This window comes from Arachis duranensis, chromosome 4, assembly GCF_000817695.3.
Source record: "Arachis duranensis cultivar V14167 chromosome 4, aradu.V14167.gnm2.J7QH, whole genome shotgun sequence".
Lineage (NCBI taxonomy): Eukaryota > Viridiplantae > Streptophyta > Magnoliopsida > Fabales > Fabaceae > Arachis > Arachis duranensis.
The window spans coordinates 97423230-97439091 of record NC_029775.3 but is presented as its reverse complement, the minus strand read 5'-3'; the positions used below and the strand labels follow the sequence as shown (position 1 = coordinate 97439091).

Below are 15862 nucleotides of genomic sequence, written 5' to 3'. Positions count from 1 at the left end.
ATTGAAAATATTGATGTTGGAATGTTGGTGGCTCTATATGTGGTTCATATGGCTCATATGGTTGTTGGAATGGTGGATATGGATTAGGGTCATATGAAGGTGGTTGGTAAGAAGGGGCTTGTGAGTATGGTTGAGAGTTATATTGAGGATATGGTTCATAGGCATATGGTGGTGGTTCTTGAAAGTCACAAGGTGATTCACCATAGCCATTGGATTGATATGCATCATAGAATGGCTCTTCTTCATAGTGCATTGGTGGAGGTTATTGCCATGAAGATTGATCATATGCATATGGCTCCTCCCACCTTTGATTGTTCCATCCTTGATACGCATTCTCATTAAAGCTCTCATTTCCTACAACATAATTAGAACCAAACTCATAGCCAAAGTGAGAATTCATAATGGAAAAGCAAAATAAAACTAACAAAAACTAGAAAATAAAGCAAAAAGCAAGATATTCACACTATTCACATATGTACAATAACCAATAACATAACACCATTGCAACTCCCCAGCAACGGCGCCATTTTGATGAGTGGATTTTTGACGGTTTAGAATTTCACTAATGAATTCTCGTTGTAAAGTATAATCTCTAAACCAAACAATAATCCTTTCATACAAAAAGTTGTTTGTCACTAGTACAAACCCCTAAAATTTATAAACCGAAGTATTCAAACCTTGGGTCGTTCTCCCTAGGAATTACAATAAAGTGCCTTGTTATTGGTTAGAAATGTGTTTTGGGGTTTTGGATAAGAAGCATGAAAAGTAAATGGCAATGAAAATAAACTAACAACTATAAAAGGCTCTTGGCAAGGTATGAAAATTAGAAGTCTTATCCTAGTTATCCTTCTCAATTGTGATGAGAATTGTTTATTGCTACCACTTAGTTAACCCTTACTAAATAAAGGAAAGTCAAGTGGATGAATTGACTTGAGCCACAAGTCCTAGCCAATTCCCAAGGAAAGACTAGCTTTAGTGCACTCCAAACCAATTAGCAATCTCTCCAATTACCAATCAACAAAGGAATTAGATAACTCAAGTGTCACTAATTACTCTACCTAAGCCAAGATCAAGTGTCACTAATTACTCTACCTAGGCCAAGAGGAACAAAATCTATACTAAAGCTAAAAGAGGCATTTTAACTAACACATAAGAGGCAATAAAGGTAAACATTATTAATTGCAAGAATTAAAGGAATCTACAACTACAAAAGCAAGAGATCAACAATAGAAAATCAAAGAAACACATTTATTATAAATTACCTTGAATTGAATTGAAAGAAAGTGGAAGGAACAATAGTAGATCTACAACAAAACACAAGAACAACATAAAGGATATTACAACATAAGAATAGAAGAAGAATGAATGTAACAATAAGGAATTGAAAAGATAGAAGTAGAAGAAGATGAATTAAAATCTAGATCTAAGAACTAAACCTAATCTTAATCCTAATCCTAGAGAGAAGTGAGAGCTTCTCTCTCTAAAACTAATTTTCCCTCCAAAACTAAGCTAAACTAAACTAATGGTTAAAAGTATGAGAGTATATTCATTCCCCTTCAATCCTTGGCTTAAATAGCATCAGAAATGAGTTAGATTGGGCCCACAAAGCTTCTAAAATCGCTGGCCACGTTTTGCTTTAAGTGAACCAGGTGGCAGCAACGGCGCGTGCACGTACTATGCACATACGCATCACCATGCGCGATTCAACCATAGCAAATCTTATATCGTTTCGAAGCCCCGGATGTTAGCTTTCCAACCCAACTGGAACCGCATCATTTGGACCTCTGTAGCTCAAGTTATGGTCGTTTAAGTGCGAAGAGGTCGGCTTGACAGCTTTCCGGTTCTTGCATTTCTTCATGAGTTCTCCAACTTTTCATGCTTTCTTTCTTCATTCCCTTGATCCAATCTTTGCCTCCTAAACCTTAAATCACTTAACAAACATATCAAGGCATCTAATGGAATCAAGGAGAATTAGATTTAGCTATTTTAAGTCCTAAAAAGCATGTTTTCACTCTTAAGCACAATTAAAGGAGAATATACAAAACCATGCTAATTCATTGGGTAAATGTGAGAAAAGGTCTACAAAATACTCTAAATTCAATACAAGATAAATCGTCAATTTGGGGTTTATCAATGATCACATTGAACAGTATTTTAGTTTAATTGGCACATAACCAAAGAATTGTGATAAGAAATTTTAGAAACAAAAACTTACATATGGATGTGATGCTAATTTTTTCAGGTCCAAAAAGGGTATGAACATTTGGTAATCTTCAATTATAAATGGCTTTTTTATTTTGGCTGTAAGTATTTTCCACCTACATGATTCTAAATAGCCACGTTCTACAAGATTTGTGAAACACCAAAAAAATATTTAATACACCCAAAAGATTACATAAATACACCCAAATTTGATTATAATACACCTTACAATATTAGGGGGAAGACAGTAAATTTCTTCTTCAAATCTTTGAATATTTTGTTGGTTTAGGATCAGGCACATAGCATTGATAATCTAGAAAAATAAAAACCCCAAATTAATTACATCAATCAACATTACAGTCATATGTCATAATAAAATCAATAATCTTATTCTAATATTCCTCAGATTTAATATATGAACTAGCTTTTAGAGATGTAAAATGGACTTTTGACAATAGCAATGGTTCTTGGGCATTGAGGGTGCACACTGGATCATAATTATTAGTACTTCCATCTGCGTATGTCTTTACACTTGTGGCGCACAAGTAACACTTTTCTTTCATGTCACCCGACATTTCTTTGATCCTTGCAAGAATTTCAAACTTTTCAAAAATTTGGCCTGCAGGCTGCTTTTCGATCGAGGGACTTTTACCCTCTGCAAAATTCATTGTTGCCTTTACCCCACTGTTTACAATTTTCTCCACCAGCTCCTCTAATTGTTCGATTAGTATTGGTGTTTCAGGACTTTTTCCTTTTTGAGATCCTGGTTACCCCCTCTTAGGTCAGTATTTCTTCTTGACTTGAATCAATGAAGCCAAAGCTGAATGATGACATAAAAAAATTTTTAGGTACGTAGGATGCTGTGTGGGCCATCATCTTCAATGCAGCAGTGGCTTCAGGGGCTGGATTACTGCATGTTGACATATAAGATACTATAAGAATAAGAATAGACGAATGATATTTAAAGAGAGTTATATTGTACTGAACTTACACTTTAGATGGAGCTGATGGCACCATGGCTGTGCTTTCATCAAGTTTTGGGGTTGTGGAGTGCTACAGGGTTAGAGAAAATGAATCAAATTATAAAAAAGTCAATAACAGCTCAATTCTGAATATATACACCCAAATAATAACCAAATACACCCAAATATTATTCCTCACCTTTTAGTTCTTTCTTCACTAATTTTTTCGCTCAGGGACTTTGGGGGGAGGGGGGATGGTTCAGTTTGTGGCACAGGGCTTGGTGTTGTTGTCTGGGACAGAGGCATGCATACTTGAATCGGAACTCTAAACAAGACAAAAATAAAAAGTTAAGAAAGTCCCTTAAAATAGATGATTAGAAGATTGAAATTTAGTTGTAAAACTCACATATTAAGCGGTTTAGGTTGCGAATGTGTCTCATCTAAACAACAATCATCTACTGTTGAACTGGGTCACTATTCTTCTTCCAGACTCAACTTGAAATCCACCCAAATAATGTCAAAATACATTTGAAGCATTGAAAAGAAATATAGACTCTTTTTTTGAAAACTTACGTAGTTGCAGACTTTTTTTTCCTGTCTTTTTTTTCTTGAATAAAACATTAAAGGATTTTTTTCTAAAAAAATATATACAGAATTAGAAGCAGATGGTAAAAAAAGAATTAAGCAACCGGTATTAGAAACAGAAATTACATGCTATCCGCGAGTTTGTTTACGCTTCTTTGATATGTTTGTCCTTGAAACAAAGGATCATTTTCGCTTCCTAAGTTCACCTCCAGCATTCTAAGCATTGAATAAACATCATTCAGTAAAAATACTATTTAATTAAATTAGGATATCAAAATTATATCAAATAAAGGATCTTACATTTTTGATAAGTCATAGTGGCCTTCCATTGATGGACCCCAGCTTTCTTCATCCTGAGAAAGCAAGAACAATTATCAGCAACCAAATCACCTTAAAAAGGATAATATACAACCAAATTCAACATACCCCTGTGCAACAGCCCTTTTATTGGTTTTCTTCTTTTTTGATTCTCTTAAAAATTCTTCTATTATTTCAGTTATAATATCAGTTCTGAGAGTACATTTAAAAGAACATGTTAACAAAATATAATTTTGATTATAAAGTGTAAGATAGCTTTACAAAGTATCTTACACATCATAGGATTGAATTTGTTCTTCAGAAGACAAATCCTCAACTATCTGTTTTCTCTTTTTGGATTGTGTCCTGAAAATAAAAAAATTATGAATTAGACAAAAACAACAATATTGATGATAAAATACTCTCAAAAGTAATGCATACTTTTTGGGGGGAGTCTGAATGTTTTTCTTTGATTTTTGTTTTCTAATTGGTGACGATTCTTCACTTTTGAAATTAAATAAGAAACACTCTATTAATACATCAAATTTCGATAATAAACAAAAAAGAAAACGATAATAATTTTAGAATCTTACTCATCATTGGATTCACTTTTACTTTCTGAAGTAGAATCCTCCAAAATCTGTTTCTTTTTTTTGGATTCCATTCTGGAAGGCAAACAATCATTAGCAAAAAATATCCTAAAATTGACAAAATACACCAAAAAATATTACTTACTTTTGACTGTCCTGGTGGGTTGTTTCCTTCTTGGTTCCTCTGATTCTTCTTTAGACTCAGACTCAGAGAAAAAATCAAGTTCACTCTCCGATGAATCACTTTCGGATGAACATTGCCTTATTCTTTTTTGTTTTTTTCTCTCTTTTCTTTTTCTTTCATTTTCTTCAACTTCTTTTTCGTTTCCGCCTTTTTGATGATACCTTGAAATAGTAGAAACGTTATTTTACACCATCTACATAAATAAAATACACCAAAATTAGAGGATGTATTTTGTTTAGTTACCATATGACCATCTATCTCTGTTCTCATCCTTGCAACCAGCAGCTCTCTATTCAAGTTGCTAACCCAGGGCAGTCTAGGGATTGCTTTTCCCTTCTTGCCTGGGTGTTTTGTTAGATGGAAATAGACTATCATCAAGGCATAGAGGCAGCTGTCAATTGATTTTTTTTTTCAGACGGAAATTGATTATGCCTTTGATGATGAAATTGAGCACATGGGCACCCCAGTTGTTATCTGTTATTTTGTGCATCTGAAAAATTGGAGCTAGGTGCACAGGAAATACTTTGTTTATCGTAGTTGGCAACAAGAACGCTGTCTGAATATAGAGGATGAAAATTCTCTTGAACATTAGGCGATCTTGGTCGTTGTCAACACCGATATTCATCATTTCATCGGTCAGATTCTTTAATGTCTTCCCCTGGAACCTTCTAAAAATCAGTTTATTCTCCACAAAAAGTTCCTTATAACTCACTTTATCGGAAAATAGATCTCCTAGAAAAATAATTTACGCTCCAAATCACTTGAAATAGATCCAAATAGCACTCATATAAACCTAAATTTATTACTTGATTACATGAGATCAGAATAAGATATTACAAAGAATATATTACAGAAAATGCAAGTATAAAGATTTTATGTAATCAGTTACCTAGAATAGCCCCTATTGTTTTGGGTTTAACTTTAAACGAACCATATCCTGTGTCCAATTTGTTTTTGTGAAAATTAAAGGAGTTAGCTAACTCCTTTAATAGTTTGTGTGGCACATTCATTGGCGGGACGTGCATGAGGCCACCAAATCCTAATTCGCGAATGATGACTTTCTTTGGCTCACTCATCTTTTCAAACTTTTCGCTCAATAGTCTCGTGGCACATTTCAAGTCTTTGATTTGCTATATAAACAAAGCAATATGAGAGTCATTTCAATAACCTATATTTACAATAGGAATAATTAATTTGTTCTAAGTGCTTGTTTGGGCGCTATTATTTTGATTAAAAAAATATATTTTTTCAATGAAAAAAGATCTTTTTTATTTTTTAGCGTGTTTGACAAATTTCTAGTAGTAAAAGTAAAAGCACTAGAAAAATAAAAAAATCATTTTTGAGAAGCTGTAATTTACATCTTTTTTTAAAAGATCTTTTTTTTTCTTAAAAAAAGATGTTTTTCATATAATAAATAAATAAAAAAGTGCTTTTATATTGTTATACCCAAACATAATTGATAGATAAAAAAAGATCTTTTTACATGAGATATCCAAACATAAAATTACTTTTACTTTTACATAAGATCTTCTAAAAGAAGATAAGTCGAAAAAAGATCTTTTCTTAGAAGCTCACCCAAACAAGCCCTAAGATATATATATATGTGCTTACATTGTATTTTTTCACCTTGACTCTTGGTTGTCATTTTTACTGTAAGGAATAAGAAATACTGTGAATAAATAAAAATACCAGGCAAGTATCAAACACATACACCTAAATACCAACCACATACACACAAATACCGTCCTCATACACTCAAATCCAGTTCTATACACATTTATTATTTTTTCGATTACACGAAATTAAATGAGTTTAAAATGATATTCAACTCACCCAAACATGCATACAATGATACTACAAGGTCAAGCACAAGTACAACAGCACCAGTTATACTTCAATGATTCTTGTCATTCTAACAATTGGCAAACGGTTATTTTTATTTTTCAAATTTAAATCAATTCAATTGGATCATAATTTAATTTAAAATCTTTTATGTACTCTATTTTAGTACTAATTGATCAAACATATCCATTTTAATCTTTTCTACCAACTTTTTTATGTACCATTTGCATGCTAAAAGTTTTGATTATTAGTAATATTAATATTTTTTATTATTTTCAATTTTTTTTTATTAAAAATATATGTATCTCGTTTACAGTAAACGAAATATTTATCTTATTTACACTGTAAATGAGATATATTTATATTTCGTTTACGCGTCCACCTCTCTTATTTCATTTACTGTTTACACTATAAACGATGAGATAAAGAGAGAAATATTTATTTTGGTAAATATTTTTAAAATTATTTATTTCTGTAATTATTATAATTAATTTATTTATTAAAATAAAAAACCCGTGTTTATGTTTCATCAAAAGGAAAAAAAAATAATCCAAACTCTCAATACCAAGTTATATATATTTGAATTGTCTTGATAAATATATTTAACTACTAATTACTAACTTTTAACTACAATCTAACATCATTAATACACATTATTATGATAACGATATTTTTTAGTACATTGTTTTTTTCTTTTTTTTTTAAGTTCTGAAAATCAAACTGGTTAATAAATTGATAAAATTAGAGATTCAAATGTCTAAAAATTTAATCAAGTTGAACTGAATATATTAAAATAATATATTTATGTATAAAATGATGTTTTGTTAAAAATATTTTGAAAAGCTTATTGTAAGTTAAGGAACATTATCTCCCTTTTCCATCCTCGTTGAATATACGCTATACAGTAGATATGGCTTGGATAAGAGTGAGAAATTAAAAAAGCATACGGTAGAAACTAGAAGAGAATCATGGTTGCGAAAATTCAGGGTTAGAAGGATGCAAACATCACCATCAACAAAGGGATAGAAGGTGGCTCCACTATTGAATTTTCATCTTATGGAGCACGTTACCACCCGTGAACTCTTCGTTGGAATTTGGATTTCTCAGTCTCATCACACTTCACTCTTCTGCATGGACCATGCCATATGCTATACCTAGTCCCATCACCATTATTCTTCTTTCCATTCCATTTGGATTTGGATTAGAAAACAAGGCACAACAAACTTAGTAATGATTTCTTATTCAATCCATCAAATAGGAGCACTTTTAACTTAAAAAGTATTTAATTTATGCTCTTAATTTTGCCACTTTAGCGTTCTGTTATTCTATACTCATATGAAAATAACTTCAAATTACATAAACATCTATAGTTCTTCCATATTTAAATTTTCAGCCAACAAACACTTGCTAATGAAATGTTTATTAATAAGTACTTTAATAGCTTAAAATGTTTCATTTATCATTAAAAATTTCGATATTAAAACCGTAACAATTATCACATACCCATGTTGACTAAGAACTTTTGTGTTGTTTGATTTAATAATTAAAAATTGAAAAAGATTATCAACTTAATTAAAAACCCATGTGTTGTGACCGAAACAATAATTCTTTCCAAATTGTTCAGATACTTCTCCGAAACAGAGATGTAAGAACAAATACACTACAATACTGCGTATAATCAACAAACTCGTTATCATGATGAAATGAATGCATTCAATACTAAGCAAAGCTAATTGCTTTTTCTTCTATACCAATTCCCAATTGAACATGTCCTACCACCCATTTTCCAAATTTTATACATAACACCAATACACTGCTTAGTAACTTCATTAGCCTTTAACAAGCTCAAACCATAATTAACAAAAACTATTGTTTTAAAAAAGAGAGAAGCAAATATCACAAGCTTAACATAATTATTATTTGATGCTTAATTATTTAACTGCACAAAATAGCGGTAAGCAGCAACTTTTTTCTTCCTACAAGCACTGTTATCAACAGAGAGCACCAATTTGCCTGATTCCTTTGAAGTGAAAGTGTTGTGGATGGCTTCTTCTGAGGCTTCAACTTTCCTTGCCCTCTCAACTGCTATGGTGTAGCTGCCTTCTTCATTTGGGACAAACTCAGCACTGTATTCCAAGTCCCAACCTCCCACCACTATGTCCCATGTGATACTTGCACCACTCTATATAACGATCACAACAAATTAACAACTAAGAAAAGAGTAATATTAGAGATCCAATTTTTGTGTAGTCAATATCAGCCAACTTCTTGAAATTTTATTTATTTATCTTATCATAAACCCTTAGCTCTAGACTCTAAATTATAAATTCTAAAACAAAGTTGGCTAATTAAAAGTGGGTAATTTTTTTTATATAAAAAAATATTAAAGTTTTTGTTGAAAATAGAATTATTTGGTATAATTACAGGTGAGTGAATTTTATAGGTAGAGAGTCAACACGTGGGGGGCGTGTTGAACACTTGACATGACCAACATACAGGAGACGTAAAACACTGTAATACACTTCAAATGTCAATATTCAAACAAAACACCATGTGCATTTCCATATTAAAAATAATTTCCAACTAAAAGTTGGTTTCTTTTTTTTTTTAACGAAAACAAAATGCATTGCCACATATACATAGAAAGTAAAGGGTTATAGTTTAAAAAATGTGGGTTGCCTAGTTTGTTAGGGCGGGTTAGTTGAAGCAAGACTTAAAAAAAGTACTATTACTATATACCCAAGCAACGGGTCTTTCAATATAAAGCATGAACAAATAGTGTGATTGGAAGAAGGTTAAGTGTGATTAAATTCAAGAGAGATTATTAGCCTTGTTGCTTTATAATAGGAAAGACAAAAAAGGAAGCTTGATGTTCAAGCATCCTACTTTATCACAAAGTTAAGAGACAACTTATTCCACGACGAATTGGAAAAAGATACCTTTGAAATTTATAAAATTCATGGTTTCTCAAGATATCACTCTCCCTATGTCACACTTGGAAATTCAAAGGAATAAGGCTCATAGGGGGAGGAGAGGCTACTTTAAGAACTGAAATGATGTTTGCACTATTTTAGTATTTTTTGTATACAGCTCTCTTTTACATTTCCTTTTTCTTTTTATAACATAAAAGACAAATTTATCTTCTCTCACTTCTTATCAATTTTTTTTTTTTATCATTCTTCCTTTATAAATTTTTCACTCGAAGCCAAAAGGAGGAATAGCCTTTATCTAAAGGCCAACAGTTACCAGTTACCAGGGAAAATTTTATAGAAATGTGGCAAATTGTCTACCTCAATTCCTTCAATTTGTATGTTAACTTTCTCTCCTCCTTTAACTGTGAACTCAGAAGCAGGTTTTGGGGGACCATTTTGCAAATCACTAGTCCTACTCAGTCCTCCATACCTTACAGGAATATCCTCAGGCCTGATAAATCTGAACAATAACACAACAAAAGCCACACCTCAAATTTCCAAACCAAAAAGAAAAAGGAGAAATTGTGGGGGTAAGAAGCACCTTTTATTGGTATAGGTGTTTCCTTGGAATTGAATTTAAACTAATAATTAAAACACAAAATCAAAAGTAGATAAGGAAGTTGAGGGTAATTTTGGAATATTGTTATAGATAAAATTAAGAAACTTTTGGAAAAAATTAAAAAGAAAGAAAAATCAATATTTGTAGATAAAAAATTAAACATTACATAGAGTAACAATTAGTCTCACTTGTAAAGTGTCTCAGCAGCATTTCCTTCTTTAGAGATCACAAACTTGCTCTTTGTTCTTGGGGTCAGAAATGGACAGAACATTGAATACAGCACTGAGAAGTACCATGGCACATTGATGAAAATCTGGAAACCAACCACAGTAAATAAATAATTGAAAAGAAAACAGTGGAATTTCTGTCAAACCAGACCACAGGTGCAGTTGAAATTAGATGACATTAATAACAGTCACCAAACATCTGCATCCACAACCCCATTCCAGACCAAAAACAGAAAATTGTTCATGTTTCAAATAAAAACAACACCACAACATGGGTCATTTGATCTATGTACTCTAATTCACCAAAGTAGGCACAATTTGCCAATTATCTCAACATAAAAATACAAATAAAATATGGAACACATCCTATTTAAAAAATAAGAAAAATAAATACTCAAATTACTCTCTATAAAATTTTAGATAGAACATTTTGCTATCGAACAACAAATTTTTATTCTTTAGAAGTCTTCGAATTACTCTCATCGAATAGGTTGGTATTTCTATCGCTTTCAATCATATTTTTAATACGACCATGTTAATGTATAATAAAATCAGCTACTAAAATGAACTACAAGAGTAGAATTTATCTTAAAATACAAAATATACACTAAAAATAAATTAACCTAAACATATATATTTATACAGACAAATTAGTCCCTCTTCAAAGAACCAATCTGTTAAGAACTAATCTGTTAAGGTAGCGTTTGGTAAAGAGACAGAGACCGAAAGACTGAGAGGGAGAGACAAAGATTAACAGACAGAGACCAAAATAAATTTCTTTCGGTACAAAGTGAGAGACAGAAATTGAAATAAGAATAAAACTCTAATTTAATTTATAAAAAGGATAAAATTGGAATTAATTAATTGAAATGAAAGTATTTTAGGTATAAAATGTTATTAAAATTTCAGTTTCCGTCTCTAAAAATTTCAGTCTCTTGTGTCCTTACTTTTTAGAGGTACTTAAATACTGAAATTTTAGGGATATAGATAAAAATTTTAGTATAAGTCTCTGAACCAACAAACATAATACTATGTCTCGGTCTCTGTACCTCAAAACAAACGCTAGCTACCTTAGAGACCAAAGTGATTGATCTGGAATTAACAAAATTAACTAGTAATTTACCTTGCGAGCCACCATTTCAGGATAATTATCTTGAAACAAAGACAAAATGTGATTAGAAGCAACCCTTAACTCTCTCTTTGGCATGTCCTTAAGATCAGTAACCTGAATGAGAGAATTAACCCCACCAGGCTTAAAATTGAGAAGCTTAATACCCCTCTCAAGAACCTGAACCCTCCATCTCAAGAACTTGTTCAGCTTCTCTTCATCGTCACCGCCATCACCACCACCGCCAAAAACCTTCCCATACATTCCCTTATCTTTGAACACGCCATAATCATTGTAACACACAGGGTGGCCTTCTCTGTCATAGCCTTGCATATAAGCTACTACTCCTTCAAGATCCTTGAAGCCTAGCTCCTCACCAACAATGGCGTCAGCACCGAATTCCTTCCTCCATGAGAGGGATTTGAGGAGCATGGCGAGGGAATCAGAGACTCTGAAGTCTCTTGCTCTGAGGAACTTTAGGAGAATGACGTCGGCGTTTTCAGTTCCGGTGAGCAATGGAATGCCCCACATCGAATAATAGTCATTGTTGTTGTTGGATTCTCCAGAAGAAGCAATGGAGTTGAGCTTGTTCTTGAGTTCTTGAAGTGATTTGTTCTCAGATGATTTGAGTTGGGAGAGGAAGTAGGTGTCTTCCTTGAAGGAAGAGGAAGAAGTTGCGGTAGTGAAGATGCTCCGCTTGTGGAAGGGATAAGGAGAAAGAGAACTGGAAGAAGAAGAAGAAGGAGAAGAAAGGAGTGTCGAGGTGTCCATTACTACTGTGGAGAATCTCTGCATGAAAACAATGGCTGATTTTTCTTCTCTGAATGGAAGAAGAGACAAAGAAAACAGAGCTTTTTGTTTTTTGACTTTTTGGTATGACTTCTTGTTTGTTCTGAGTAAATGGCGGAAGCAAATTTAAACAGTGTACTGAGAAGGATACCACACACCCGCGGATATTTTTTTCATTTTTAATCAGAAATGAATTTAAAAATAAATAAATATACAAACTGGTCATCTAATAATTTCATATTGGCCATTTTGTTCTTCAAAAAGTTTTTACTTAAAAGAGATGTAAGAGGGCGATGAAAATTTATTGCTTTTACTTTGTAGTTATTAACTAGTTATTAATATTTAAAAATATGAGATAAAATATGTTGATAAATTATTAAATTAAAAAATTAAATTAATGATTAAATAATAATAAAAAATAATAAATTTTAATGACTTTTTATTATTTTTTTGTAATATGCATGTTTAACAAATAAATTCTTAATAAATTTTATTTATAACAATTAAGTCTAAAAAATATAATTATAAACTAAAATAATCCTCTTTTAAAATAACAAAAGGATTAATGTGTCATATGAGAATAATTTTTTAGAACTTAAAAAAATGAATTTTTTAGAAACTAAAATATTGAGTCTAATATTTTTTAAAGACCAATTTAAATATTTATTTTTAAAAAAATTATTATTTTCTTAAAACAAATCAAAACCACTTTTTTTTTGGTATATAAATCAAAACCACTTTATTTACTCAAATTCATTTCTTTTTTTTCTTCACAAGTCGTAAATAGAATGGATGGGCCAAGACTGATCATAATGCAAATAGAGAGAATAGAAGAGGATTGCAAAACGATGTGAACCATGACGAATTGGATACAGATTGACAGAAATTATTTTAAATATAGAAACGAAAGTGGTGTTTTAGTTAAATATTGGTGTTTGGAATGTTTTAGAGTTATGAAGGTGTTAGAAATATTGATTAACACGTAGATTCTGTGATATTCGTAGCAGAGATTCGCCATGTGTCATGTTTCTAGCCAACATGCAGGTAACGTGTTGACATAGCAAAGATTCGGCACAATTTTTCAAAGTAACTTTATCAGAGATTCTCAGCAGAAATTCGTCACATGGCAGCCGTAGAGCAACACACAACATCTGTGATACCAGCGACTCCAAACACGCGAAACCACGTGTCTCCATCCAGTTAACACACAGGATGCGCGGTAAAATCGAGCCGCCACGTGTTCGCCATGCACTAACACGCAGGTAACGTGTTGTGGGCTGTCTCCATGCAAAAGTCAAGTCTTACTCCGAAAAAAAGTGTCAATTAATGTTTAAGTTTCGCTTCAGTTGTATAAAGACAGAGGAGGAGTGGAGTTTGGCTTCATTTCATTTTCATTCCCTCTTTCACTATCACCATAAAATCTCATCTCATGAAGCCATGGCCATAGTCATCAGCAGCAACGGTTTTTTTTATTTTGTTTTATTTATTGTGTTAGGAGTGATTAGTTAGTTTTAGAATTAAGAGTAAGATTAGAATATCTAAAATTGTACGTAATTATACGTCTGTAGAAGATTATATCATCAATTATCTGGGACATTCTAACTATGCAAGTTTATTATTTTCAGTTAATTTGTTAGTATTTATATGGTTGACATTAGTTTAATAATTTGTCACTATTTATTTGAATAATTTTTGTCTAAATATACTGTTAAATCTTAATATGAATAAATAATATAAGTAATAATAATTTTTTCAAAATTAATGTTAGGCTATCTTTTTCTATGTTATTATTGTTATGTTATGTAAAGTTTTAGTTATTAATTTAAAAAATAATTAAACTATTTATAAAAAAATTTTCGAGTGTTGCATTTGAGTTTGCTAGGGAATACGAAATATTCACTAAATATTTGTTTTGTCGACGATTGGCATAACCTCAAATTGTATCAGGTTGCCAAATACGACAACTGGACTCATGTCGAGAATGTTGGTCACCCTCTTTAAAATATTAGCCTCTATGCTTTGACAGAGCCCGTACTGTAGTTTCGCAAATGTTATAATGCACGGAACCACAAATAAAAACATAATCTCACATGCAAAGCTCACCTCGTGATATTTATTTCGTATGACCTCACCATTGTGGTAAACCACTATATTTGTAGTGCCCTCCATCGTACCAACCCTGGAGGAAAACACTTCTCTCACAATGAAGCAAAATGGTTACGAGCTTTGGTTTTTATAGGCAAAAGACTCACCTTGCAGGTTACATGTTGCAACGCTATCCAACTAGTGTCTGCCACGTGTGTAGCACGCAACCTGCGTGTTGCTTGCCAGGCTGCCATGTATGAATCACGCATTATGCATGTTGGATGAATTAACGCCACGTGTTAACACGAATGGTGCGTGTTGCGTGCGATTTGGACAAGTGTCCAACACGTTGGCTGTGTGCTGAGTCAGCACGTTGTCTGCGTATTGTGTCTGCACTTCTGCAACATCCACCCACCTGTATATACACAAAAATCTCCATTTTCAGAAAAAAATACACATCTTTATTCCATATTAAAATTCTTTAGCCACAGATTGAGGCACTATATTCCAATCCAGGATGAGAGATAGAAAGTTGGAAAAAAGGGGACCTAACTTTGTTGTGGTTCCCTTTATATATACTTAACAAAAAATCAGTCTCCTCATTTTTTATATCTCCCTCAACATATTTTATTTTTCTTTTCTTTTCACTTCACTCGAGCAGTTAAGTAGGTTTCTTTTCAGTTAAATTATTTTGTAAGTTCTTATAGTTTTTTTTTTAGTTTAATTATTCTGTTAGTCTTTATAGTTTTACCAAATTTACAATTAAGTTTCTATATATTTTTCCTTTCAAATAGGTCCCTACATTACTTTAATTTTATAATTAAGTCATTTTATGTCAAAAACGTTAAAATTAATTGAATATTCCTTTCAAAAATATGTGCTTAAAGATTTAGTTAGGTTTTTAATTGTGGATACTTTCAATTTGTAGAAACATATTCCGTTAATTCTAACATTTGTTCTACTAGCAAAGACCTTATTGCAAATTAAACAAATTTTTCAAATTTGTGACTTACTTCTTACAATTTAAAAATTTTCAATTGGATCTTTACACCAATCTCCAAATTTTAATTAGATCACTATTAACAGTAAATTTTATAAAATCATACCCTATTCGGCCCCTGACCTTTTTTCCGTGAGATATAGTGCATCTTAATCATTCTTAAACTTCAACGAGGCCCCCACTCATTAAAAAAAAGACAAATCGACCCCTACTACCAGATGCTAAACGGTTACCTGCTGACATGTCAAGTAACAGTGCCAAGTGTCAACCCTAAATGGTTGCAGGGACTAAAAACACCCTCTTTATCTCTTCTTTTTCTTCCTTCTCCTTTCTTTCTTCTTTTTCCTCTTCTTCAGACCCATCATCATCACTATCCACCTCCACAATCTTAAAACTTTTCCTGCAAGAAGGACATACCAAATTATGTCCAAGGTACTTCCTCTCAACCTACATTAAGTCC

The 15862-nt window shown here is 32.1% G+C and overlaps 1 protein-coding gene across 1 annotated transcript; it reads right to left on the bottom strand.

Annotated features, from left to right (window-relative positions):
- Positions 1 to 8261: 8261 nt before the first annotated feature.
- Positions 8262 to 12401, bottom strand: LOC107485111 (patellin-6). Its single transcript, XM_016105633.3, has 4 exons — positions 11544 to 12401; positions 10382 to 10506; positions 9953 to 10094; positions 8262 to 8844 (listed from the first exon to the last, which is right to left on the bottom strand). The coding sequence occupies exons 1-4, from the start codon at positions 12321 to 12323 to the stop codon at positions 8590 to 8592; spliced, it is 1302 nt and encodes a 433-aa protein (XP_015961119.1). The 5' UTR covers positions 12324 to 12401; the 3' UTR covers positions 8262 to 8589.
- Between the last annotated feature and the right edge of the window lie 3461 nt (positions 12402 to 15862).